The sequence below is a fragment of the Canis aureus genome, chromosome 28 (assembly GCF_053574225.1).
Source record: "Canis aureus isolate CA01 chromosome 28, VMU_Caureus_v.1.0, whole genome shotgun sequence".
NCBI lineage: Eukaryota > Metazoa > Chordata > Mammalia > Carnivora > Canidae > Canis > Canis aureus.
In genome coordinates, this window is record NC_135638.1 from 18,086,841 (window position 1) to 18,113,549 (window position 26,709).

At 35.0% G+C, this 26,709-nt stretch overlaps 1 protein-coding gene across 4 annotated transcripts in view; it reads right to left on the minus strand.

Moving 5' to 3' along the window:
- Nucleotides 1-3,372: 3,372 nt before the first annotated feature.
- Nucleotides 3,373-26,709, minus strand: part of HNF4G (hepatocyte nuclear factor 4 gamma) — a 121,659-nt gene continuing 98,322 nt past the window's right edge. For all 4 annotated transcript variants that reach the window (XM_077876513.1, XM_077876510.1, XM_077876511.1 and 1 more), the window contains 9 exons: nt 26,275-26,446; nt 21,465-21,559; nt 18,327-18,433; nt 15,940-16,095; nt 12,834-12,921; nt 10,515-10,667; nt 10,151-10,387; nt 9,092-9,214; nt 3,373-5,947 (listed from right to left, as the gene is read on the minus strand). In XM_077876513.1, the coding sequence (XP_077732639.1) occupies nt 5,826-5,947; nt 9,092-9,214; nt 10,151-10,387; nt 10,515-10,667; nt 12,834-12,921; nt 15,940-16,095; nt 18,327-18,433; nt 21,465-21,559; nt 26,275-26,420 (1,227 nt within the window). In that variant the 5' untranslated portion in view covers nt 26,421-26,446 and the 3' untranslated portion in view covers nt 3,373-5,825. The remainder of the gene's footprint in view (nt 5,948-9,091; nt 9,215-10,150; nt 10,388-10,514; nt 10,668-12,833; nt 12,922-15,939; nt 16,096-18,326; nt 18,434-21,464; nt 21,560-26,274; nt 26,447-26,709) is intronic.

Here is a 26,709-nt window from a genome sequence, read left to right on the forward strand (position 1 = left end):
AGTGATTGATTGCAAAAAATCAGTGTGGATCATATTCTGTCCTACTTAAAACCATTTGGTGAATCACATGGAAATAAATTAAAATCTGAAATCCTTAGCATGGCTCATTAGGAACTGTGTTGTCTGCCCTCCACCCACCTTTATACCTTCTGGTTTGGGCCCTAATGGGTTTTTTTGTTTGTTTTGTGTTTTTGTTTAATATTTTATTTATTTATTTATTCATGAGAGCTCAGAGAGAGAGGCAGAGACATAGGCAGAGGGAGAAGCAGGCTTCTTGAGGGGAACTTGATGTAGATTCCATCTACATAGAACTCGAATTCCAGGACCGCAGGATCATGACCTGAACCAAAGGCAGACATTCAACCACTGAGCCACCCAGGTGCCCCGGCCTTCATGTTCTTATTCACTGGGCCTTAGGTACAGTCTTCTTTCAGTTTTTTCCTGAGAGCTCTTTCCTGATCTCAATGTAAATTTATCTAGGCAACTCAAAATGTCTGGTTATTGGACTACAAAGTAATGATTGGTTATCTGTAATTATTTGTATGACTATGGCTTAATGTTTTTCCTCTTCAAAATTCCCTTAGAAACTGAGAGCTCCAGTGCCTACAAATTTGTGGCAAAGTGTAGAAGTTTAATATATTTCGTATATTATATTGCATCAATGTCACTTACTGGATCACTTTGTAAAGAATTATGTACTAAAGAATTATGTGATAAAGACATAAATGAACTTGTATTCTAATCTAATCTAAAAATAATTATATCATATCAGGTGATTTTTTTCAACCTATAAAACTTAATGAGATATCAAAGTTTTGTCATATATCTCCCATGTTATTTTTAGTTTTCTGTTTCCTTGATATTTTTTAAGACTCCTCTTTCACAGGACTGCTCGATATTTCTTATTCTTTTTTTCTACAAAGGTATATTCAATTAATCCTATTTTATTTTTTTTAAAGATTTTATTTATTTATTCATGAGAGACACACACACACAGAGAGAGACAGAGAATGGCAGAGACACAGGCAGAGGGAGAAGCAGGATCCATGCAGGGAGCCAGATGCGGGTCTCGATCCTGAGACTCCAGGATCACACACACCCTGGGCCAAAGGCAGACGTTCAACCGCTGAGCCACCCAGGGATCCCCTATGAATCCTATTTTAGTTCTATTAATAGTTATTTGTAAATTTTTAATTGTATTTATGAAATATCAATAAGAAATACACACACACACACATATATAGTTTTACCCCGTTATTTGCAACTAGTGTAAAATTAGAGTCCTGGCATACAGTGTCTTCTTCCCTTTCATCTCTCCCTGAACCCCCTTTGAAGCACCTAGTACTTTTTTTTTAAGACTTTATTTATTTATTCATGAGAGACGGAGAGAAAGAGAGGCAGAGACACAGGCAGAGGGAGAAGCAGGCTCCGTGGAGGGAGCCTGACAAGGGACTTGAACCTGGGTCTCCAGGATCACACCTCAGGCTGAAGGAAGCACTAACCACTGAGCAACCAGGGCTGCCCCACCTAGTAATTTTTGTATTGTAGGGCAAACTTTGTGTTTTCTAAAGAATTGTTTTTTTCCAAAAAAAAATGGATCCAGCCGGATATAAGAAATGGAGCACTGGCTACTTTTGACAGGTGGTCACCACAGGAAAGTTCACAGATTTCTTCAGCAACTGTTTGTTTCCACGTCTGGGTGGGTAGAAAGAATTGTCTTTGTCCCTCATCCTATCCAGTTCCATCCTCCCCACCCAAGGCATTGCCTTCTACTTAAATATGCCTATGTATTTTACAACTTTATCTGTGCCTGTAAGGAAGAACGGGGTGGGGGGATGACGGGGAAGAGGGAAAGCTGTAGGGGACAAGTTCACTATTGAATCGAGTCCCTTCTTTCATATAATTATTACACTACTCCGAAGTTAGGATTGCTCTATCTCTTTTGTAACTGAATACAACTCTCACAACTTGGAAATTGCTGTGGCTTAGACCCTCCTTTCTTGACAACCCATCTGCCTCAAGGGAAATCAGGTGAATCACACTATGAGCACCCCGCAGTGGGTCACTGCTGTTGCTCTTTATGTCCTTTGATTTGACTTTCATTGGCTGTCACAAGCTCTTCTCTTGGTCTTAGCCTCTCCTGTAACAACTTTGAAGTTTTTGAGGATTCTATATCTGGAATTTCATATCACTTTCACAGATGCACCATTATGCTTTTGGTTAATCACGGGCAAGTGTGCATTTCTTTTACTCTGATGTCGTCTGCCTTGTATTTTGCAGAAAAAAAATTGAAAATTTCAGGACACGTATAGATTTTTCTTACTCTTAAAAAGCTTTCTTTCTGGGCAGTTCAATGAGATCTTGGAGGCAAGAAAGTGACGTAAGTTAAAAAAGATCAGCTCAAATGCCCAAGTTGAAATGGATGTCAAATTGCACTGGAGTATAGAGTACAATACACCTTAATATTAATATATGCAACATTTTATCTTTATTCTAAATTACAATCCTCCTGTGCCTTAGAGCAGGAACTCTTCTTTCTCTACTGAATTGCTCTATAATATTAGAGCATATTTCTTATATTCTCCACAAAAATATAAAAACTATATGTTTCATATTTTAACAAGGTACACAGTTACTTAAGTAGTAACTACTAAGGAAGTAAAAAAAATATTGATCTGTAAAAAAAATTGGGAGAATATGGTAGGAGTTGAGTGTCCAGAGATACAGTCTAAAGCTGAAAAAAAAAATTGAACAACGGTGATATGATCTAATGCTTTCAAACTATGGAGAAAAACACCAAATAAAACAGCTACACTATTGGAGTGTTTTTGCAGAAAGACAGAATGTGGAGGCAGTGGTCAAATGGGAGTACTACAGGTTTTCACTATAAATCTTAAATATAATTTGTGTTTTTAAATGATGTGGACATGTTACCATGATAAGAGTAAAAATAAAAGTAGAATCTTAGAAAAATAAAATTTAAAGTCTTCATATTTTAAGAGATTTTACAAAAAAAGGTTTAAATATGAATGGAGGACAATAGCAATGAAAACATCTAGGTTAAAAAAGTATTGCCAGAGTATATGTACACAACATTTAAGCCAGGCTGGCTCATTTATTTTAATTACTGTCACAAAATTATCAAGAAAAACTATACAATGAAGTGTAAATGTGAGTATTCTCCCTTCAATCAGTGTCCAATTCTATGATTATTTGGAGATGTGCTAATTAATTTTGCTCCGGCTTCTAAAGATCAATATTGGTGAACTCTATTTGAATTTAATCAAATGTCCACATAAAAAATATTATCAGTATCTCTAGAATTTCAAAATCATTTTAAACAATAATGAAGCACTCTACTTCAGGTTTTTTTTCCTCAATTTTTATTTAGAAAGTTCAGTGAAACAACATATCACAGTTTAGAAATATTTTAATCTCACTATAATTTAACACTTACAAAATTTAGTAAGTTTTGATTTTCAACAATAAAATTTATAAAAATAATTTTACATTTATAAAATGAATCACTATTTCACAATAAATTATTCATACTTATTACCTGAAAAAAGTTTTGTGCTATATAAAAGCAATGTTTTTCATTACCAGTATTTTGAAAATATGCTGAAAACTTCAGTTCCTCTTTGGCCAGCATTTTTGGCAGTTAAGTATACAAAAATATTATATTAAAAATTCCCTGACCATAGTTATTAAAACAAAGTCGTTAGCAATAATTTCTAAAACAAAGCTGTTTAGTAAATGTATGCAGATAAGTTAAAAGGCTCACTAAAAATGAATCTTCTGGTTTTATGTTTTAAAGTTTTTTTTAATATCTATTAAGAGAACAGCACAAAAAGTTAAACAGAACCTACAAAGGATATTTGTTTTTTAAAGATGAAAAGCATGAAATTGAGATGCTAAATTTCCACAAAATAATAATTAAATAAACTCTGCTCTTCCCTCACTCACTCTCAAAGATACATTTTATAGTTTGCAGATACCAGGTATTGAAGGAATTTTGATTTTATTAACTCAATGATACCTTCTAATCAGTTTTCTACTCTGAGTTAATAAGTTAGTTAATAATAGAACATTTTTATTTGTAGGGTAAATGGGGGTTATGAAATTTTAGAACTTTTGAGGCTCTGTAAAAATCCTTGAATTCTGTCTCTTACAGATTGAGACACTTTCTTATATCCCTGATAATTATTCAACCAGTTTTTCACTACTTCAGGAAATGTGTATGTTGCCTGTGTATGAGTGTGTGTGTGAGAGAGAGAGAGAGAGAGAGAGACCACTGTTTCTTGACGTGGCCCATCATAATTGTTTTTAAATAAGCTTCAGTTTACATCAAATAGGGCTCCAATGAACTATACTCCTCAGTCCACTTGATTTTTGAAAATCTGCTGAGTCAGTGATTTGAATTTGTGTTTGTTTTCATCATAACCTATTTTGGATTATATCTTTTATTTTCTTTAATTTGTTTTGAAGTGTTTTTTAAATAAAGTTTTTTTTAAATAAAGTTTTGTGTTTTTTTTCCAGAGAGAAGGCATTAAAACCACAATGGTTTCTTATTCATGCTGCAACAAATTTACACTCATTGATTACATGTGAATATGTGCTAAGGTAAAAGATGGATAGGATTCCATCACTGCTCAATTGCATATATTTAAAACCATAGTCAAAAACTCACATTTTTCATTCCACCTCAAAGATTTGTTTTCCTTAATGTCAAGCAGACCTGGTCATAAAGGTGGTGTCTATCCTACTCTTCAGGTTTAAGAACTTTGGTTACATATCCTCAAAGCAGTAGATTTCTTCATTTGTAAATGAAAGATAATAATAGCTCTTTGACAGGTACCTGTGAGGATTAAATGAGGCAATGCATATGTGACAGATGGTGGTCTGTCGGCCAATAACAGTCTCTCAAACTGGTGCAGTTTCAGTGGGCACAAAGTTTATCACCTAAACACTGCTCTCTCTCAGCCTCCCTGGGAACTGGATACACATATTCAGTAAGTTTCTAGTCAATAGATGCTGACTTCTAGACTGTTTTAGGAAAGAAAATCAGTGTCTCTCTTGGTCGAGACACTGTATTAAGGGTTTCCCTTTTTTTTTTTTTTTAACCTTTTATCCTGTATCTTAACTGTTAAAACAAACATGCTTTATCTTAAGATAAATCTTCAAATAGAGGCAGATTTCAAGGAAGAGCCAGTCATCCTTGGAATGGTTATTTATAATTTCCTAAGCTAAAGATAGGCATATTTAACTGTGAGCCAGAAAGATATTTCTTAGCCACAGGATATCCAAAAGTGATTCCTCTTCAAAGAAATATTTCCTCTTCAATAGCAACTGCTTTATTTTTCTAATTTGCAAGTTTAAAATTGATAAAAACAAAACAAAACCAAACAACTTGGCTTATTTTACACTGATCTGGAGTTGCTGATCTACTACTGTTCTTAGTCAAAAAAGAACACTTAATTCTACATCACATCACAATGAAGCAATTATTTACAGACTTAAATTAATATCAAGACAACAAATGAAAGTAGTACATGAGATTCAACTAGTTGGGGAACAGTGCGAGGGAAGTTGGAAAAATATATACAAACATACTGAAACTCAGATACACATTGTTTGTATCTGAAAGTTTTAAACAACAGCAACAACAAAAAACATGAGCCTATAAACAAAAACACAAGATACCATCTTATAACAGCACCATGCAGAAGCCTTGGCTAACAGTTTGCCAAAAGTACTATCCTGAGTTATTTCAAGATCAACAAGTTTTCACATTTATGCAGTGCCGTTTGCGAGTAGACACATCCTCACAATTGCTTTTGTTTGGAGAGAGACTGGTGTGAAATCACTGAAGCTTGGTTGGCAGCTATTTTGTACTGTTCTTGTCCAGAGCCTTGTGGTGGAGAAGGGAGTGGGGTCTCAGGAGTTGCTAAAAAAGAAGCAGAGAGTTGTATGTGATTGTCATCCTAGCCCAACCCATTAAGTCCTGCATGATATCAATATGCATTATTTTTATTTTGGAGATATTTTTAAAAGCCATATATAAAGTATGATTATAGAATACGAGCTCATTGAGGTCCTTTTGGAGTTGCACTACCTTCTGAACTCCTAGATAGCATTCAAAGGGAATAGAGCATGCTTAAACATCTTAATAGTTACTTAATAGTCCCTTATAAGTCACTTCCTGCCTTTCTTAATAGCATTTATGAGTTTCATTCTTAGAGGCAGACCCAGCAGAAAAAAAGTCAATGAAAAGAATTAACAGAAGGTCAGTTCTTTTTCTTTTTTCAAATCTTAAAAAACAACTTCACATTTTTTGCAATAAAAAAACGCACATAAAATAAAATAACTTTGGCTTGGATTCTACTAACTCAAACATATTAGATGATATAATAAGGTAAGATACTTTTCAAGTGCTCTGAAACCTATACTGTAGTTAAAAGCATCTAAAAACTAATGGCTTTTCAGCTTCAAAATTACTATTACAGTTGAGCTCACCCTTCCCTTCCTCATCAATGCAAAGAGCAAGCCCAAGTAATTAAAAAACAAAGTTACGGTTTGCATACTTCATTGTCTTGAAGAGTATTTCCTCCATATTGCAAACTTTTACTGTACAAAGGCCAGGAAAATACACATGAACTTAATTTTTGTGTGTGAATGTGTTTAATGTTTTGCTTTGCATGATTTATAAACTATTCCAAATAGGGGCAAACAGAGCGAATTTTCCTTTAAAAATGATTCTTGTAAAATATTTTGTTGAAAGAGGGAAAATAAAAAATAGGATGTGAATTTTAAAAGATGAGGGTCAGCAAATGCTTTTAAAAATACTAGAAAACTAACATTTAAAAAGTAAAAGATTCAACCACCAGCAGAATTGTTAAACTTTCTTGCCAGTTGATGCCTATAATGTTTAATATGTTGTTAATGTGTTTTATTTTCTGGGTTTATGAATAACTAATCTCTAAGAGAGATGGTATTGGGTTTGTCTCTCTCTGCTTTTGACAGAAATGAAAATCGTAACATTTACCTCACAAAGATGGTTCCAAATGGTCTTTCAAGTACATTTATATCCACAGGTTAAGTATGTCCTGCTATTTCCATAATTTGTATATTTTTCTAATAATTGTATTTCTACCTGTATGATATATTCAAAGAACTCTGTGTTTCAGATATAATTTACACATGGGTTTACTAGTGCTTGTATCTAAGGGATAGCAGTGGTAATAAGTATTTGATTTAGTGGTTTTTTTTGTTTGTTTGTTTGTTTGTTTTGATTTAGTGTTAGGAGGAGATAGGTCAAAGGCAAATCTGGGATAACTTAGTATAAATTCAGAAACAATTCTAGAAATTTTGTCAAATACAGATTTTTAACCAAGGGGTGGCTTATAAACATAGAATTTGTGTTAAATCTGTAATACTATCAGATTAATTTAGCTACTAACCTCTATTTATAACCATTTTAGTTCCAAAGAGCTTTCCCAGCAGTCCTCACTTTGCACAAATTTCACACACATGAATTTCAGTTATCACAGCTTAGCTAAATAGCATCAGTCCGTGGTTTGAATTTCAGTGAGCATGGTAACTCAAAGTTAACTGCGAGTAACTGCTTACGTACAAACTTCACTGCTAATTCTTTGGTCTATTAATTACTTTGATGACAGATGTGCATTATGATCAGTGACCAATCACATCACATCTTTCAGTCTGTTAGTGATTGGCCACTGAATATGTTTTATTCAGTTCATGTACCGACAACTTAAATGTGTAGTTGTGCTGCCTCCTTGTCTCCTAGTGATAAATTTTCATGATATTTTGCAAAAAAAAAAAAAAAAAAGAAAGAAATAAAAAAGAGCAAAAAGTCATAAACAGGAGGTGAATGAGCATGGATGGAGTTACAGAAGTAGCTGCCCCCAGGAATGCAGACACTGCTACTGTTTGAGTCTCTAAATCTGCATTCTGAAGCTTAGTGAAGGAAAACTGATGGACATTATTGAAAAAACTGATCGTGTTGAAAAGGATGAAGACATGGAAAGTACAAAAGGTAAAATGTTGGCAGCTGATCCAAACTTTCAAAAAAGTAAAATTCATCAAGGCAAAGAAAGGGTACCCACTTCCACTTGCAAGTTAGAGGACGGAAAAGCAGCAAGCACTGTTTAAACTACACGTTATAATATATTTTTAAAGATTTTATTTATTTATTTGAGAGAGAGAGAGAGAGCATGAGTGGCAAGGAGGGGCAGAAGTAAAAGCTAGGTGCGGCTCAGGGAGCACAACTTGGGCTGAATCCCAGAACCCCGGGATCATGACTTGAGCCAAAGGCAGGTGCTTATTTAACTGACTGAGTCACCCAGGAGCCCCTACACTTCATATATATTTTTTAAATTTTATTTGTTTATTCATGAGAGAGAGAGAGAGAGAGGCAGAGACACAAGCAGAGGGAGAAGCAGGCTCCACGCAGGGAACCCGACGTGGGACTGGATCCTGTATCTCCAGGATCACGCCTTGGGCTGAAGGCGGCACCAAACCACTGAGCCACCCGGGTTGCCCCACTTCATAATTTTTTTAACAAAGAAATAAAACTCATTAATTCTCAGTGAATCTAATGTTTACATTACCATGTACCAAATAAATATCAGGATTCTTATTTTTCAATTTCCCTCTACATTTATATCCTGTAGTTAAGAGAGTCCTTAATGTTTTGGCAAGCCTTTTTAAAGGTCACAAGCAAACTATAATTTTCCTATTGATTATTAAGATTCCTTTGCATGGTTCCAGCTTGCAAAGTCCTTTTTACGATCCTACACTACCAGACAAAACCAGGACTGCGTGTAGATCCTGTAATACTTTAGAAACATTTACGTACTCACATCCCATTTCAGGAAGCAAACCTGTGCCTAAGGAGAATAAGTGATTTGCTGAACACCACAATCTCCCACTGTTGAGTCCTAGAGAGGAAACTGTACTTGAGTTTTGCAGTTCCTGGGTACTGATAGATTCTTTCCCCAAATGCCACTTTTTCTCAGTTAATTAAGTTTAAAAGTTATTATGGTCGAAAAGTAGCTCAGGTACTTACAGATCTGGTCTGTATGAACCAGTGACGACATGGGACCTAAAAGTATAGTTTGTCCAGTTAATGGATCTTGAGACAAATGTGGATGCATGGGATGATGGAGATGACTAGTGTCATTGGAAGCACCTACAGAAGATAAAAAGATGCTTGCGTTAGTGATATTTAATCAGGGACGGCAAGTTTACCTTGCAACAAATGTTTTGATTGACAGCGTGGATATTGCTATTTTTGCAAAGTGCTTTTTGGGATTTCAAAAATAAATTAATAGAACTGCCGCCATATTAAGGACAAGGGCAGCTTTCACTGTGCATTGGCTAGATTAATGTTGTATCATATTATGGTGTGTATTAATAATGGACCTTGTGTGCCGTTTCCTGGAATCATTAGGTTTGCTGCCTGTTGTTAAGGCAATTCCAAGAATCACTTACCTCAAGTTGATAATATTTGGGATCACACTGATAGCATAAACAACTTTTATTTCAGAAAGATGTCATTAGGAACACATTAAGAACCAGAAAACTAAAACTAAACTAAAATAAAGTGATTTTACAAGGAAATGTAATCTAGATCAGAACACAAAATAAATGATTTCTTAACTTATTCCTGACATTTATTGCAGCAACGAAATCTCATTTTTTCCTTTCTCATTGTGTTATGTCAATTAATTACTTCAGGAGGAAAGTGTTTATTTTTAAGGTATTTACTATGAACATTTCTAGGTTATGTTGCCATGCTGGTATCTTTGAGCTTTTAAAGGAGTCAAGGCTTAGAAAAAAATAATACAGTCCGAGGAGAACTAAATATAGGAAATATATTTCTATTTACCACCTTCGAAAAGATAAAAACTAAGGCGAGAGGAACTGGGGGGCACAAAGATGGTGGAAACTAGTAAGAACGAGGATTTCAACACATTCAGGTATTTTTGTCTCCATCCAATGAGTTTTGCAGACTTTCTAAATGTAAAAAATTGGGTTCATTATGCCATGGACAAACAGTAAATAGGTCAACTCTGTACAGAGTGCGATGCTAATAAGTAAAGTGGAAATTCTCAAATGTACTCACCACCCAGTAGCATTTCCTGAAGTAGGTTGTCAATTTTAACCATTCCAAAGAGCTTAACGAACTGTATTTGCTCAATCATTTGCCAAGTGATGCTCTGCAGTGTGGGCAGGAGCAGCAGCAGCTCTCCAAACCGCCCCCGGGAGTCATACTGCCTGTCGTTGATGTAATCCTCCAAACTGAGCTGCACCTGGAACCGCATGTTCTTAATCTTTACTGGATCACTTAGCCCCTTTGCATCTAATAAAGGAAGACAAAGGGCAATCTAAAGATCGAATCTTACTAAAGTGTGAGGAGTAAACGTTCTAATATGAAATAGCTTACTTTTCATTATAATTATTTTTTTAATGGAAATCTGAAAACAAACCTGGATCAAAAAATACAATTGCCTTCAAACAAGCATATTCGTTGTCATCAATCTGAATTTCTTGAAATGGTCGTACCAGCTCGTCTAGAACCCGGTTGGCCACACGGCTGATCTCGACTTCACTGCTGTTGCGGTGAATTACATAGTTGTTTCCTAGGAGAAAAAAAGATCAGCCGCTGTCCAACAAAAAGATCATCAGATGGGATTTAAGTGTTCTTCCCTTGAAGGAGTAGTAATAGTACTTCCTTCCAGTTCTGTTAGCTGGTTATGTTAGAAAAGTTTAAGAACACGTCAAGGATCAATGACATTGATAATATGATCACATGCATTTTAACAGCCCCAGTCACTAGTGATAACACGAAAGTACAGACCAATAACAAGCTAATAATTGACAAGGGAGACACAAAATATAATGATTAGCCTGCCACTGTGTCAGTTATCTATTAGTGTCTTACTCATTAATGAGCGTAATACACAACCTAAAGAAACTTTCTTGCTTACACTGGATAAAACTAGGACTCCTTTACTGATGTAGGGGTGTGTAGCTGTAACAACCCTTGGGACGCAATTTTAACAACTAGAAGTAGATGAATTCAAGAATATTCAGAAACTGAATCGAGACTAGACTACCTGATCCCTAAATTCAGAAAATCCCTATCTAATTCAGAAAATCTCTGGCTCTAAAAGACAAAAACTCCTAGGATAACAGCCTAAACTGTTATTTTCTGGTTTTATAAAAAGCAGTATATTCTGAATTTTTTCACTGCAGGCAAAGACGATTTTCAGTGTAACAACATGTGCAAATGAACTTAAAAAAATGTGGCCTTGCTCTTATGAAAAGTTAGTTATCTAATTATTTGAGGTAAAACACTTTAGAATTAGGTAGCAAGGAAGCAAGGACATTTGGGTTTTTAAGTATATTGTATTCACATCTATAATGTGTTATAGATGTGAATTTACAATTTAAGTATATTGTATTCACATCTCTTGCAGTTTTCTAAATGCAAGAGAGTGTTTAATAGAATCTAACAGCATAGTCTATGCAGTCATATTATGCGCTTTAGAATCCTGGCTCTATCCCTTACGAGATTTGTGATCTTAGGTAAACATTCTCTGCCTGCATTTCTTCACCTGCAGAATAACAGTACCTACCTCTTGGGTTATCATGAAGATTACATGAGGTGTGTGTATTTACATGTAAAGCACTTAGAGCAATGCATCTTACATAGTATGTCCTCAACAAATATTAGCTATTTTTTAAAGATTTATTTATTTATTCATTCAGAGAGAGCGAGAGAAAGGCAGAGACACAGGCAGAGGGAGAAGCAGGCTCCATGCAGGAAGCCCAATGTGGGACTCGATACTGGGTCTCCAGGATCACACCCCCGGCTGCAGGCGGCGCTAAACCGCTGCGCCACCGGGGCTGCCCCTAGCTATTGTTATATCACATTCAATTTATTTCTATTTTGAGACACAGTATCTATCAAAAAATAGGATAAACAATCTGGTCATCATTTCATACAGCCAGAGAGAGGTGGGGGTAATAATTATTAGAGGGATCTCAACTCTCTCAACAGGAAACCTAATTTAAAAGGCAAGTAAGACTTGGGGATTGGAACAATTGCTTAAGGAAAACAAAAGCTTTCCCTCTGTGCCTTATCCCATTCAACCTGCCATCTTACTTTGCCTCTTCCAGCACTGCAACTTAACTATCAGAATTTTCAGACATAGTCACCAAATTATTCTTCTTTTAACCTGGGATGTTGCATCATACTATAAGCAATAAGATTATGGGAAATAAACATGTTCCTTGGAAGTGTATAAAACAATATAATTATAAGTATTAAGTAGACACTGAAAGAATGTGAAACAACACTGAGATTCCAATAAAGTGGTCACATGAATCACTAATTCTTTGTCCTGATATGATTTAAACATAATTCAATTTACCTTTATTGAGCAACATCTCTTTTATTTTTAAACCTTCTCCCCTAGTTTTATTGAGGAATAATTGACACACATCACAGTGTAAATTTAAGGTGTAGAGCATGATGGTTTGATTTACATATATGGTGAAATGATTACCATAATAGGTTCAGCTAACATCCATCATCTCACTGATAACCCTGAGTGTCTCAATGCCCTCTAAACTTCCTTGCAATCAAGTCAAGGAAATATAGGGCCTTGAGTGAGGACAATATCAATTAAATCCAATTTGTGAAGTGAGAGTACCATTTGACAGTGTCTATGAATGCTTGTTACATACAGAATAGATCCTGTGTAAGGATGAAGCATGCATAATTTCATAAAAAAACTTACCCAAAAGCAAAATATCTTTATACACCATGGATCTCTTTGTAGCTCCAAGCAGTAAATGTTCCCCTGCGTGAGCTCTCAACAGTGCCACCTTAATGAAAAATTTCAAGTTTAACAATTAATTATAAAATATAGTGATTAAAAGACGCTATAATATATATCTGATTAACTCCGTGTTCTTTAAGTCTGGGACCTTTTTTTTTGTTTTGTTTTAATAAACTATAGTCTTCATAGATACTTGCCATCGTGAACGCTCCTATTTTTCCACCTTAGCATGTCAATAGAGTTTTACTTTTCAAAATTTCTAAAACTTCCAAGTCAATACAATGGAAACAAACAAACAAAAAAGTAGAACAAAAAAGAAAAGTGTTTTGTAGTGAAATAGAATCAAACAAATCAGAATTCACATGTGGCTTGGCCACATACTACTATTTCACCTTAGATAAACTAAACTGAAGGTTTGGGACTCATTTGTTTTCATCTCTCACAGGGAGGCAATGATAAAAATCTCAAAGTGTGGTCATGAGGACAACATAAGAAAATATATGTAAAACACTCTGTTACACATAAACTGAATAAATAAAAACAACGCAAAGACTTGTGACATACTGAGAAGAGGATGAGTGATTTGCTTGCTGACACACTTTCTAGACCGAACCTCTCTTTGCACTAAGCTCTCAACTAAGCCTTACGTGTGTACTCAATTGCCTACTTTAACATCTCCACCCCAAAGAACAGGAAGCATTCCGAATATAACACATCAAAGTAATGTGTCTCCAACATCTTCAGCATCTTAGTCAATGGCCCCATCACCCGAAATGCTTGTTCAGGTCAGAAACAGAGTCCATTTTTATTCTTCTAATCGTACACCAAATCTGGGTGCTGCTTCTCCATTGCTACCACCCCAGCCAGAGCCTTTACCATTCTTCTTCTTGCTTGCCTTAAGGCCCTTCACTGAGCTAATGCATATTCCTGCTTCCTTTCTGGCTGCCCAATCCTAAATCCTTCTTGATGGAGTTTCCCAGATAATATTTGTAAAATAATAATCACTTAATATCACTCCTCTGCTAAAACTTCTCACTGGCTTCTTATTGTCTTTACAATAAAACTCAAACTCCTTAACAGTGGCCTCACGGGGGCTAGCTCAATGCTTTGCCCCCCACTCACTTCTCTGGTTTCATCTTGTGACAGCCCTTACTCACTTTTATCCAGGCACATTACTCCTACTTGCCTCAGAGCCTTTGAACATGCTGTTCCTGTTGCTGGAATGCTTTGTCCTCAGATCTGGGCATGCCTGGCCCCTTGTCATTCAGGTGTCAGGAAAAATCTCTGATCTCCAATTTAAAGTGTGTCTTACCATCCCACCCCAGTCATTCTCCAACAACTCATTCCATTCCATTTTATAGAACTTCCCCCACCTAGAATTCACTTAGTCATAATCTGTATATTTTTTATTGTCTGTCTCTCCCAAAGAGAGTGCAGACTTTATGGGAATAGTGACGCAATGTGTATTTTTTACTGCCAAATCCTTACAGTTCCTAACACTGAACTGTAGTCCTACTAAATATTTGTTTGATGAATTTCCTGAGTGAATTTCACTGATCTAGGATCAGTTTGAAACACTGTTGATTGGAGATAATAACATTCATGAACTCCAGAGAAGACTAAATAAAATAATATGATATATAATGCAACTGCAAGCTACTTCGCTAGTGCCTTAACCACAATGGGTATTTGCCAACCCATGGCTATTAATTATATTGTTAGTATTCAAGTGTCATTTAGTAAATAAAAACTATTTCTGACGGGTTACTGGATTTTAGTTTTCAAATTTTTAAATCATCGTCTTCATACATAAGTCAGCAACTTTTAAAGAGGAGTGGTAATAAAAATATAAAACTGATAAATAACATAACCCTACTTATATGGCTTGGGGTGAGACACGTAGGTTTTAGCAATTTAGCATTATTCACTCTGAAATAACCTTCTGAGCCAGCTATCTTTATGGTATGTCAATAACCATGACTCACACCAGGAAGGCAGTTACAGAATACTTTAAGAATGATTTCAGATTTCATAGAACTTTTTTTTTTTTTTTTTGGTCACCATATGAAACACTGTCCTAGAAATATAATTGCTAACTTCCTATGATCACTTTTCATTCTGGTTGTGTAAATATTTTGCCTTTCTTGGGTTTTTAAACAATCATGCACCTTTCCTTTTCATTGTTTCTTTGTTTTTATATATTAGTGGTAAAGAGCAAGGACTGGTCAGAGGGTGCAAAAATATGCACTGGCTATAATACACACTATGGTTTACTCAATGTGGGGAATTAAAATTTTTCAAATTTCATCTACAAAATATTAACTACTTAGATGTAGGCATTCAAAATGAATCTGAAGCTAATCATCTAGTTTTTACAGACTAGGAAATTAAAATTCTTAACTATTAATTAAAATGTCTTAAGATATATCTGACAAAATATGAAAATATATGTATTAGGGAAAGATAATTGTATCTGAATTCTATTTCTCTGTAGATTTCAGAGTATGATTCTAGAAACATTTTTGCCAGACCTATTATTTTTATATAGTAAGTGTTAGAATAAAATTGACAACATAAAAGGCAAACTTTTATATTAACTGAATAAAGTACCTACAAAGACACCAACACAACCTATGTGGTTTCTGTCCAGGAGTGGCCTGGTATTTCGGTGGAATTTTATATGGAACCTTCCATAAACACCACGACACAATAGTGTACCATTGCCTCCCAGATATTTACTCTGCCAATACTTTTCTCACAATGGCAGTTCCTTGCTATTTGTTTTTCCTCTTTACTTAAGCTTTTTAAACTCCAAAAGGGAAGAACCGTGTCTTCCTCAACTTCACCCAATTAATACATTTGCAGGACCCCTAAAAGAGAAGTTAAACAGTTGTGCCTCTTGAGAGAACAAATTGAATGGACAAGAAAACCAATTATTTTTCTCATTATTTAACCTTTGTTAAAGATGGTCAAATCTATTACACATATAATTTAAAAAACACAAAAACTTAGCAAAGTTCCAAAGACATTTCCAAAAGCATTCATCAAATCCTCTAATTTATACCTGATCATCCAGTGGTAACTCAGAGAAGGCAGGAATATATTTAGCCCATTCCACCAAGACTAAGAGCTGTTGTTTCATAGATTCACAGACATCACCGATACTGGCAATTTTCTTAACATTTATGTCAGTGCTTGCACCAGGGCTTGAGACTGAGATCTAGCATTAAGAAGATCACATTAATTTTTCATTTAACATAATATGTGAGCAATACTTCCATGACTGCAATAAGTAAACACCTTTGAAGTGGGCACTCTCATTGCCACAGTATCTTGAGATATATGAAACATTTTAAAATTGAGAAAAAAAAATACCTATCGGCACAAGCTAAATTGAAAACATTCACTTGTGGGACGCCTGGGTGGCTCAGTGGTTGAGCATTTGCCTTTGGCTCATGGTGTGATCCCAGGGTCGCAGGATCGAGTCCTACATCGGGCTCCCCGCAGGGAGCCTGCTTCTTCTCCCTCTCTGCCTGTGTCTCTGCTTCTTTCCCTGTATCTCTCATGAATAAATAGGTAAAATCTTTACAAAAAAAAAAAAAAGAAAGGAAAGGAAAGGAAAGGAAAAGAAAGGAAAGGAAAGAAGGAAAGGAAAGGAAAGGAAAGGAAAGGAAAGGAAAGGAAAGGAAAGGAAAGGAAAGGAAAGGAAAGGAAAGAAAGGAAACATTCACTGCACAGTACCATATTCTGGGAGCAGTACCTTTTTTTTTCTCTCACTGGCAAAACCATAAAATATGTTACTCAACTTTCAGGATTTTCCTAATTCACAATGACTATACAAAACGATATGCCACAGTCACATGAATATGCTCTGTGATATTATTTTTAATTAAAAAATGGTATTTCCACTAAGAAAGCCTATCTATAACTTTTTGAAATATATGAGGAAAATGTTTTCAGTGGATATAGTTTACTAAACTGAAGAAAAAAGTTTAGAAGAGAAGCCAGAACTAGTTATGTTGCTGCATTAAAGGGAGGCCATCAAAGTAAAATTAAGAAACCAACTTTTGACTTAGCAATATTGAAAAGCTTAATGTGTGGAAAAAATTTTCAAATTATATATGATTTCTAAGTGGTTGAACTGTATAAAAATATAAGTTTTAAAATGTTTTTCGGCTAAAAACTACTTTCTTAGAGTTCTTATAAACTTAATTTTTGGATATGTATGTGGGTGAGTGTGACTTTCTATGCTTATGTTTATTTCTTCACAGCTTCCTTTTAAGGTATTCGGTAAATGCTCTACAGGATCATCAAGTAATCTTCAGTACTGATGATAATGGTGATGTTAGCCTCATCATTCCACCCTCATGCTATCAAAATAGAAAGTAGTTGTGCTGACTCATTATAGAACCTGATTAATAGTTAGCTATTTCATCATTTTTTATAATAGAGAAATATCATTAACTTTTCTAATGGGGCAATGCTAAAATAAACTGTCTTCAAAGGTTTCTTCTTTGATACTTTTTTTCCTTAAGGTAGGTTCCATGTCCAGTGTGGAGCCCACATGGCGCTTGAGTTCACAACCCTGAGATCAAGACCTGAGTTGAGATCCAGTCAGATGCTCAACTGAATGAGCCATCCAGTCATCCTTCTTCATTTGATTTTTTTTTAAGATTCTTTATTTATTTAATCATGAGAGACAGAGAGAGAGAGAGAGAAAGAGAGAGAGAGAGAGAGAGAAAGAGGCAGAGACACAGGCAGAGGGAGAAGCAGGCTCCATGCAGGGAGCCCGACGTGGGACTTGATCCCAGGTCTCCAGGATCACGCCCTGGGCTGAAGGCAGTGCTAAACCGCTGAGCCACCCGGACTGCCCTCTTCATTTGATTTTTAAATGATTTATTTTTATGTATACAACTAATGACAGATATTTTTAGACTTTGGAACTGATATTCTCATTTAGGAATTTAAAATAATTAACTTTCTTCATTGGTTTCTGAATTCTGGCTCTTCCCTTAAATATTTGTTTCCAAAGCAGATGCCAAGATGAGTTCTTGAGTTCAGAAACCATTTTCATGGAAGGAAGCTCTGATGATAGGAGTCAACCAAGCTCCCCAAAAGTCATAGTAACTGATTTGACAGATTTTATTAGTAAACAACCTACTGTCCCCAGAGCATTGTGCTATGCATTTAGTATTTTAAATCAACATTGTAAACAAACTTTTATTTAACAATATTAGACTGAAATGCATTGCATTTTTTTTTGTTTAAAGACAGAAGTTGTTCAGGAAGTATCAAAATTAAGTCAATAGTCCATCTAATATTTTCAAAGTAAAACTGTAATTTATTTTAGAAATGAGCCCATTTAAATGAACTCAAATTATTTTCTAATTATGCCTAAATAGACATTTGATTCTGTTGAACAGGACTAGATACTGAAGTGCAGCAAGTTACCTGGCGAGACCGAATTTCTGCTTGTGCCAGCGTGTTAATGGAGGGGATGTTGCTGCCATCAAATGTGCTTCTTCTGGTGCTTATTCTATCACGTTCGTTTTGCACAGCTAGGGGAGAAAAATCACAGTATTCACTGGTCAGTTCTTTTCGATATATGTCAGGAAAACAGTTCAAAGTTTAAAAGTAATAGTATAAAAAATAAGAAGGGGCTAAGGGGCAGAGGGGAAAGTATGGTACAACTGAAGATATTTATCATTTTGTACCACTTTCAAAAAGTAGAAGGCCAGTCCTGTCATTAGAATTCATGAAATATTGCCTTTTGAAGCTTCATGATCATATGCGTGTCAGAAAGTGTTGGGTCAGTCAGTTCAACCATGCTGTATCTGTAATAGGACGGCCTTCCATTCTCTCCAAGTTAATAAAACTGTAAGATAAGTAGAGGAAGAGAATTGCCCCTACGATTGACCAACTCAAAGATTATATTCACTGTCAGAAGATATGAGTCATAGATTTTGAAATGTTCATATTTTTTTTTCTAAAATAGTAACAGAAATGGAAAGTAAATTTATTTAGTTAAGGTGGTTTTAAGTTTGCAATCTTATGATCTCTCATGAAACAATGTCCTTGGGACAGTTTACAAACATTATTAATAAAGCAAAAGTTACAGTAAGGGGTGTTTTTTGAGGAGACTGAGATTTGAACATCAGCATTTTGGAAAGGTGGAGACATCTTCAGTATTATATAAAAAGCTTCTTAGAGGGAGCCAGATCTACTTGTTGCAGAAAAGAAAGGAAAAGCAATGTGTGTTGAATTCCTTATTGAAATTCCTTATTGAAAACTACATTTTAAATATAAGGAAGAGTGAGAGAGGGAGTATTACCTTGTATATATCAAAGTTAGATTTTGTTTATTTACTTATTTTTTAAAGATTTATTTTGAGAGAGAGAAAGAGAGAGAGAGAGAGAGAGAGAGAGAGAGCAACCACAGAAGCAGGAAAGGCAGAAGGAGAAAGAAAACATCTCAAGCAGACTGATGTGGGGCTGGATCCCACGACCTGGAGATAACGACCTAAGCCAAAACCAAGAGTTGGATGCTAAAGTGACTGAGTCTTCCAGATGCCTTTCCATGTTAAGTTTTAAAACTTCGGGGATTCTATATTCCGTTAACCAAAAAGGATGAAAACAAGGCCTGTACCCCTAAATTATTTATATCAATGCTCTATTCTATTCTGCTGGAGAGATAAGATGTAAAACTATTAGAAATTATGATGCAATTATTCTTTCTGTAAAGAGATTCACCAATTTCTAAGGATGCCAAAATCTACTATTTACCCAAAACTTAGTATCAACCATCAACCCATTAATCTGGGAGAGAAAATACTGGACTTTTGCCTTTAAGAGTGAGTAGTGTTTAAGTTGGAGTGTATCATTAATATTTTATCTTAAAATCATATTTACTGGTAGCTTACAGTTTTTTCCCCATAGAAATTGTCATTGATTTTCAGACTAAACTGACTCATATGGAAATGCATATGTAGAGATAAAAAATTAAAAAGTAAGCTATGCTTTTATGAATTTCCTTTACATGATCAATCCTCAGAAATGCGGCAAGATATTGTGAACATTTGTAATCTTTTTACTGCTATCATTTTTGACATAAAACCATGTTTATATAGGTTTCTATCTGAATAACCTTGATATTATGCCATTACTGTAAATATGAGAAATATATCTACTTTGAAGCCCAAAAGTTTCTTCCTAATCTATTTAGAAAAAAACTAATGCATTATTCTATGAATGGTTGGAGACATAATTTAACTATTTTAAAGTAATTTTATTTCAAAACTTGTAAACTTTTTTTTTAAGATTTTATTTATTTATTCATGAGAGACACAGAGAGAGAGAGAGTCAGAGGCACAGGCAGAGGGATAAGCAGGCTCCATGCAGGGACCCCAATGCGGGACTGGATCCTGAGTCTCCAGGATCGTGCCCTGGGCTGAAGGCAGACGCTAACCCCCTGAGCCACCCGAGCTGCCCAAAACTTGTAAACTCTTAAAGGAAATAGAGGGTTGTGACTTCCTTATACTTTTGTAGGAGTAACGCTGGAATTCAAATAGAAATAGATGAAGTTGTTTGATGAAGTATGTAATTAATCTCATAAACTATGAAATAGGCCATTAGAAATAAGTCATTTTATAATAACAAAATGCCTCTCCTTTAATTTTGTAAACTTCCTTTTGCCTTCTTTTGGAGACGAGCAATCTGAATGAAACCAAAGGAATTTTTGTCTATTTAAAATATTGTGACAATGACAAAACTAGGTTCAAGGTAAGCTTGATATGTTTTACATTTCCATAGTATATTAACTTGATTTCATTTTTTTATGGTTTCTGAAATAGTCCTGAAAAATATTTCTTTGTATATAATAGGCATAAGCATGTGACAAAACTGATAAGCATATTATGTTGGCAGTGGCTGTCCTCTGCCAAATGTTAAAATGTGTTCAACAGATTTGTTTCCAAATTAACCATAGTAAAAATGTCAGATAATATAATAAGATTATTTACTATGTTCAAAATGAAATTAATGTACACTAAAATAGAATATCTAGTCCACTGTTTCTGTTTCTCCATAGACTATAAACTCCCTGAGAGGAAGGATTCTTTTTCAGTTATGTTCACTATTGAAGCCTTAGCATCTGGAACAGGTTTTAGAAGGAAGTGCTCAATAAGTATTTTTTAGATAAATCAATGAACAAAAAGCAAACATTCAATCAATATTTATGAGATGAATAAAGATATTCAATTGTTATTGACAACAAAAGTGTGTTTAAAAATACATTTATAATTTCAACCTATTAATAGATTTTGCCTTTTGTCTTTTGAACTGGATATCAGGATATTATTTAGATAATGATTTTGTTTCCAGGTATATCACAGTAGTAGAGGTAATAGTGTCTGGAATCAGATAGTCATCAGAGACTGGTGTCAGTGTCCTTGGGTAAATTCTTAAATTCAGGGAATTAAAGATTCTTCACTGAGGAAAATCAGAACTCCTGTGAAAAGTTATGATTAAATGAAGATGTACGTGTATAACACTTTTCATCAATAATTATCATTATTATACTATATATTGTTACCTTCTTTTTTCATTCCTGCTCTAAAACACTTTCTTAATCGACAATATCTACATTGATTCCTTTTGTCCTTGTCAACAACGCATTGCCGACTGAACCTATAATATCAAACAAAGATATATTAGTTTGCAGAAAACTGTTTATCAAAAACAGCAACAACAACAAACATGCACAAATAAACAGATAAACAGATCTTGCATAAAATAAGTATGGTCAAATTTGGCCCAACAGGAAGAATGTGTAATAACAATTACCTGCAAATTTTCCAGTCTAATGATCAGCATATACATGGAAATACAAGCCTCACTTCTTTTTTCTTTTTTTTTTTTTTTTTGCAAGATTTTATTTATTTACTTGAGATGGAGTACAAGCAAGGGGAGGGGCTGAGAGAGCGGGAGAAGCAGACTCTCTGCTGAGCACGGAGCCTGATGCAGGCCTTGATCCCAGGATCCTGGGATCATGATCTGAGCGGAAGGCAGATGCTTAATCAACTGAGCCACCCATGCACCGCCCCCCCCCCATTCTCATGTAGTCTTTATAAGAAAACAAACCTGAATGATATCTCACTTTCTGCCAGTATACATAGTATACATTATTACTTCTATCCTGAGTCACAAAAGCCAAACCTAGTTTAAAACTCTTTGGCATGTGAATTCTAATTGCTTATTACTAAATGATTTCAGTGTAATGGAGAATATATCAGAACTTCATTCCTCTGCACTTTTATGCTTTTCTCTTTTTAAATATTCTTCTATTAATTTTAAATGTTCCTCACATGCAATTGAAATCTACTCTGCCAAATTACATATTCAGAGTCAAGTGAGAACAGCATTTAGAGTATGGTCTCTGCACAATTGGTACTACCTCACACCCAATAAAATGGCTATAATCAGAAATAAAAGGAAAAAAAAAACAGATACTAACAAGTGTCAATGAGGATGTGGAAAAATTGGAACCCTTATAAGTTGCTTTTTTGTAATATAAAATGATGCAGCTGCTTGCAAAGAAAGTTTGGCACTTTTTAAGAGAAGTTAGGCATTAGAGTTACCATATGACCCAGCAATTTCACTCCTAGGTATATACACAAAAGAAATGAAAACATATGTTTCCATTGGAACTTGTACACAAATGTCCAAATCATCATTATTCATAACAGCCAAAATGCAGGGACAACCCAAATGCCCATCAGCTGTATAAAATGTGGTATACTTAGACAATGGATATTATTGCTGGGCAATGAACAAGAATGGAGGGAGTACTGATACATGCTACAAACATGGATGAACCTTGAGAACACTTCTAAGTGAAAGAAGTCAGACACAATAGGCTACGTTTTATATACAGGCATACCTGAGAAATTTTACCGTTTCGGTTTCAGACCACCACAATAAAGCAAGTATCATAATAAAGTGAGTCAACTGAAATTTCTTGCTTTCTCAGTGTATATTGTTATGTTTACACTATACTGTAATCTATAAACTGTGCAAGAGTATTGTCTAAAATAGCAGTGTTATACCTTAATCAAAAATACTTTATTACTAAAAACTGCTAACCACTATCTAAATTTTCAACGAGCCACAATCACTGATCACAGATCACCGTAATCAACAGAGTAATAATGAAAATGTTTGAAATATTACAAGAATTATCCAAATATGACTCACAGACACAAAGTAAACCAATACTGTTGGGAAAATGGTGCCAACACTCCCTCAATGCAGGGTCGCCAGAAACCTTCCATTTGAAAAGGAAAAAAAAAAAAAAAAAGCAATGTCTGCAAAGTGCAATAAAGTGAGGTGTGCCTGTAATTTAATTTCTATCAAATGTCCAGAAGAGGCAAATCCATAGAAACAGAAAGTGGATTAGTCCTTGCCTGTCATTGGAAGGGAGGGAGTTAGGGGAAATGGAGAGGGACAGCTTAAGGGTAGGTCTCTTTACAGGGTGATGAAATGTTCTAAGTTGATGGTGATGATGGTTGCACAATTCTGCGAACATACTCAAAACTTGAATTTTACACAGAATAAAAAAGAGTACAGTCTATGGAATTAGATGTGAACTTAATTCCCAGGTCCACTAATTCACTCTTGATGGAACTTGGGATGGTATTTAACAATCTCAAATTAATTTACAGTTGTCAAATTGGAAGGATTTTTTTTCCTTTTTTTTAAACTAAAGTTGTGTGAATGTACTTTTGTAGTTTTGGGGCAAATATTATTCAATCATATGGTAAAATAATAACATTTCTTCAAAACTGTGTCATAAAATTACCCACATCTACATGTATTGCTATAATACTGATTATTTGTGGCTAATTATTAATGATGAGAATAAAAGAACATTTCTAGTGAACTATAAAAGAAGATATTTCTTCTAAAAATGATGGGTAGCCATTTCAAATGGAGCAAATATAAAGCCTCCTATAAAGGAACTGAGTGGGAAGAGAGATATATCTTCAGTATGAGGAGAAAAAAAAAAAAAAAGAATTGTTCACTTGGGAACTCATGGCTGAGGAGACTTCGGGAGAGGGAACTAGATTACCAATATATACCAGATGGAAACACACTCAACTAACATTGATGCAAGAACTAAATAAACATGTTAAGCACCTTCTGTTACAAGATCCTGGGGTAGGGATTGAACAAAGGAATATGACTTGTCTCTTCCATTCAGGGAAGCAACAATCTAATAGTGCATACATACAAGTTTGCAAATAGTCATAATAAAGGAAACGTGATTTAAGAAGTATTGAATCAGCAATTTAAAGTGCTTTGGGAAGGAAAGCCCAACTTTTGTGTGACGGAAGTTAGGGTGGAAATGAAATTTGTACATCTGAGGAAATGGATCAATTTGAGACCAGCAAAATCTGAGCTTAAAAGACCTTGATGCTCCTACACTTTCATCATTATAATAACTATTTTCCAAATGGAAAATCATAGCATTTGCTTAATACCAAAATATGTAAAGAAGGCTAAGTTGGCAGCAATACTCATGATGGGAAGGTGTGAGGAGTTAAACTGTCCATGTGGCGGGAGTATTTTTTAAATTCCAAGAGTTGCTATGGGAATCTCCTTTCTCATTTTTCCCATACAAGATGGGAAGAAATCTTGGTGCTGTTATTTTCTGATTCTTAAAAGTATTTGTTGGATTAGTTGTTTGGATCACACCATTTTTTCATATATATGTATTTCATCTTCAATAGAACACATGACTCAAAATATATTGTTTACATGTTATTTTGTATTTATTTTTATTCTTAATTTTTAAAAAGCACTGAATATTTAATGTAATTATAGAAATTAGAGAAAATGCTTTTAATGAGGCAAATCTGGGATGCTTGGGTGTCTCATCGGTTGAGCATCTGCCTTTAGCTCAGGGCATGATCCTATAGTCCCAGGATTGAGTCCCACATCTCGGACTCCCTGCATGGAGCCTCCTTCTCCCTCTGCCTGTGTCTCTCATGGATGAATAAATAAAATCTTAAAAAAAATAATGAGGCAAATTTACTTGGTTTATATTTTGTCTCTAGAGCTTTGATGTACATAAAAGCAAGAATTATCTAAATATATTTTTGTTTGTTTATCAAGAAGGTTTTAAAGTAGATAACTAACATTTTTTTAAAAACCAACTTTAAGCTCTCCTGGAAAAAATTACTAGAGAACACTAGTTAGATATTTGGAGAGTTATATATTAACTTTTCCCAGATTCCTAGAAACAAAATGGCAACAGATTGCGAGAGAGGGAGCTTCTTTCCAAATGTCTAGCTTGTTCATAAAACAACACAGCAACATGCTTTTCATCAACTGAGCATTGATATTTTTCTGTTAGCTTCAGTCATTTTTTTAATAGTCCATATTTCACATAGATGTAATCTGCATTCCAGAACTGTCGCTCTGAATACTCGAGGTGGAATATTTAATCCTAACTTACACTATGATGTTGACTAGATACTATTTTTTTAAAAGCCTAGTAGAAACATGTGACATATACAGTATAGTTAAATACATTTTAGACAAAACATTAAATTCAATGGCAAAATTGTGGCATGAGAAATACATTTAAAATTTTAGGACTGAAAATTTAATTTCATTCATTTACATTGACAAGCTACCAGAAATCATCCCCACTTTTATAATCTTGTTCAAAAGACTTAGGATGTAGAGATGTCGAAAAGAAAATCAATGTGCAGGAAAACACACAGATTTAAATATGTCCATTGGTCCGTGAATATGTGGTTAAACAATAAAAGAACACAAGAAAAGACAAACACCAAATTTCAGACAGTAGTTATCCCTGGGAAAGAAGAGAGAAAGTGATACAAGAGGTGTGTTCACTAGAGGCTTTGATTATATTGGCCTAGGTTGGGTGATAAGTATGTGGATTTTTTAAATACATTTTTAAGTCTAAAATATTTCATAAAAAATGAACCACTTGTGGGAATATAACCTGCACTGGCATCCACATATCCTTTTAACACAGCTTATGGATTTTGTCTTAGAATTACAGAAACACGAAAGCTCTGATTTTTATTTATTTGCTTATTTATTTAAGAGAGAGCGAGATTTTTATTTATTTATTTATTTAAGAGAGAGCGAGATAGTGAGTGGGAGGAGGAGCAGAGGACAAGCACTCTGTGCTGAGTGGGGAGCCTGATGTGGGGCTTGATCTCATGACCTGAGCCACAATCAAGAGTTGGGCACTTAACCAACTGAGGCACCCAGGTGCCCCAAAAGCTCTGATTTTATTCCCTTACTTCTTGCACACCATTTTGAAATGCCTCTCAAAGTAACTTTCTCAAAAGGAGCATCTCAAATACCTGCAGGAATATACGTGACTCTTGCGTATGCTGCGTCTGAAGAATCCCTTGCACCCATCACAGCTTGATGCTCCATAATGCTTTCCTGTGGCTCTGTCCCCACATATAGCACATAGACAGTTGACACCATTGTCTGTGGCATTCATACTTGTTGTCTCTGGAGCAGAGCTATCTGTTAAAGAAAAAGCAGAGTAGGCTTCAAGTTAATACAGAGTATTTCTGATTTATATTACCCTACTAATGGATTCACAGGCTCAAAGCAGTCCATTCCTTAACCTCTTGGAGCATACCTGTGCTCTCCCTTGAACCATTGGCCACTTCTGCCCCTCCCCTTCCAGTCTTCCCTCTCTTATTTCTGAAACTCAAACTTTGGGACACCATAGGTCTCAGTCCCTCCAAATATACTCTTTCCCAAGGAAAGCTCTTCTAATCCCA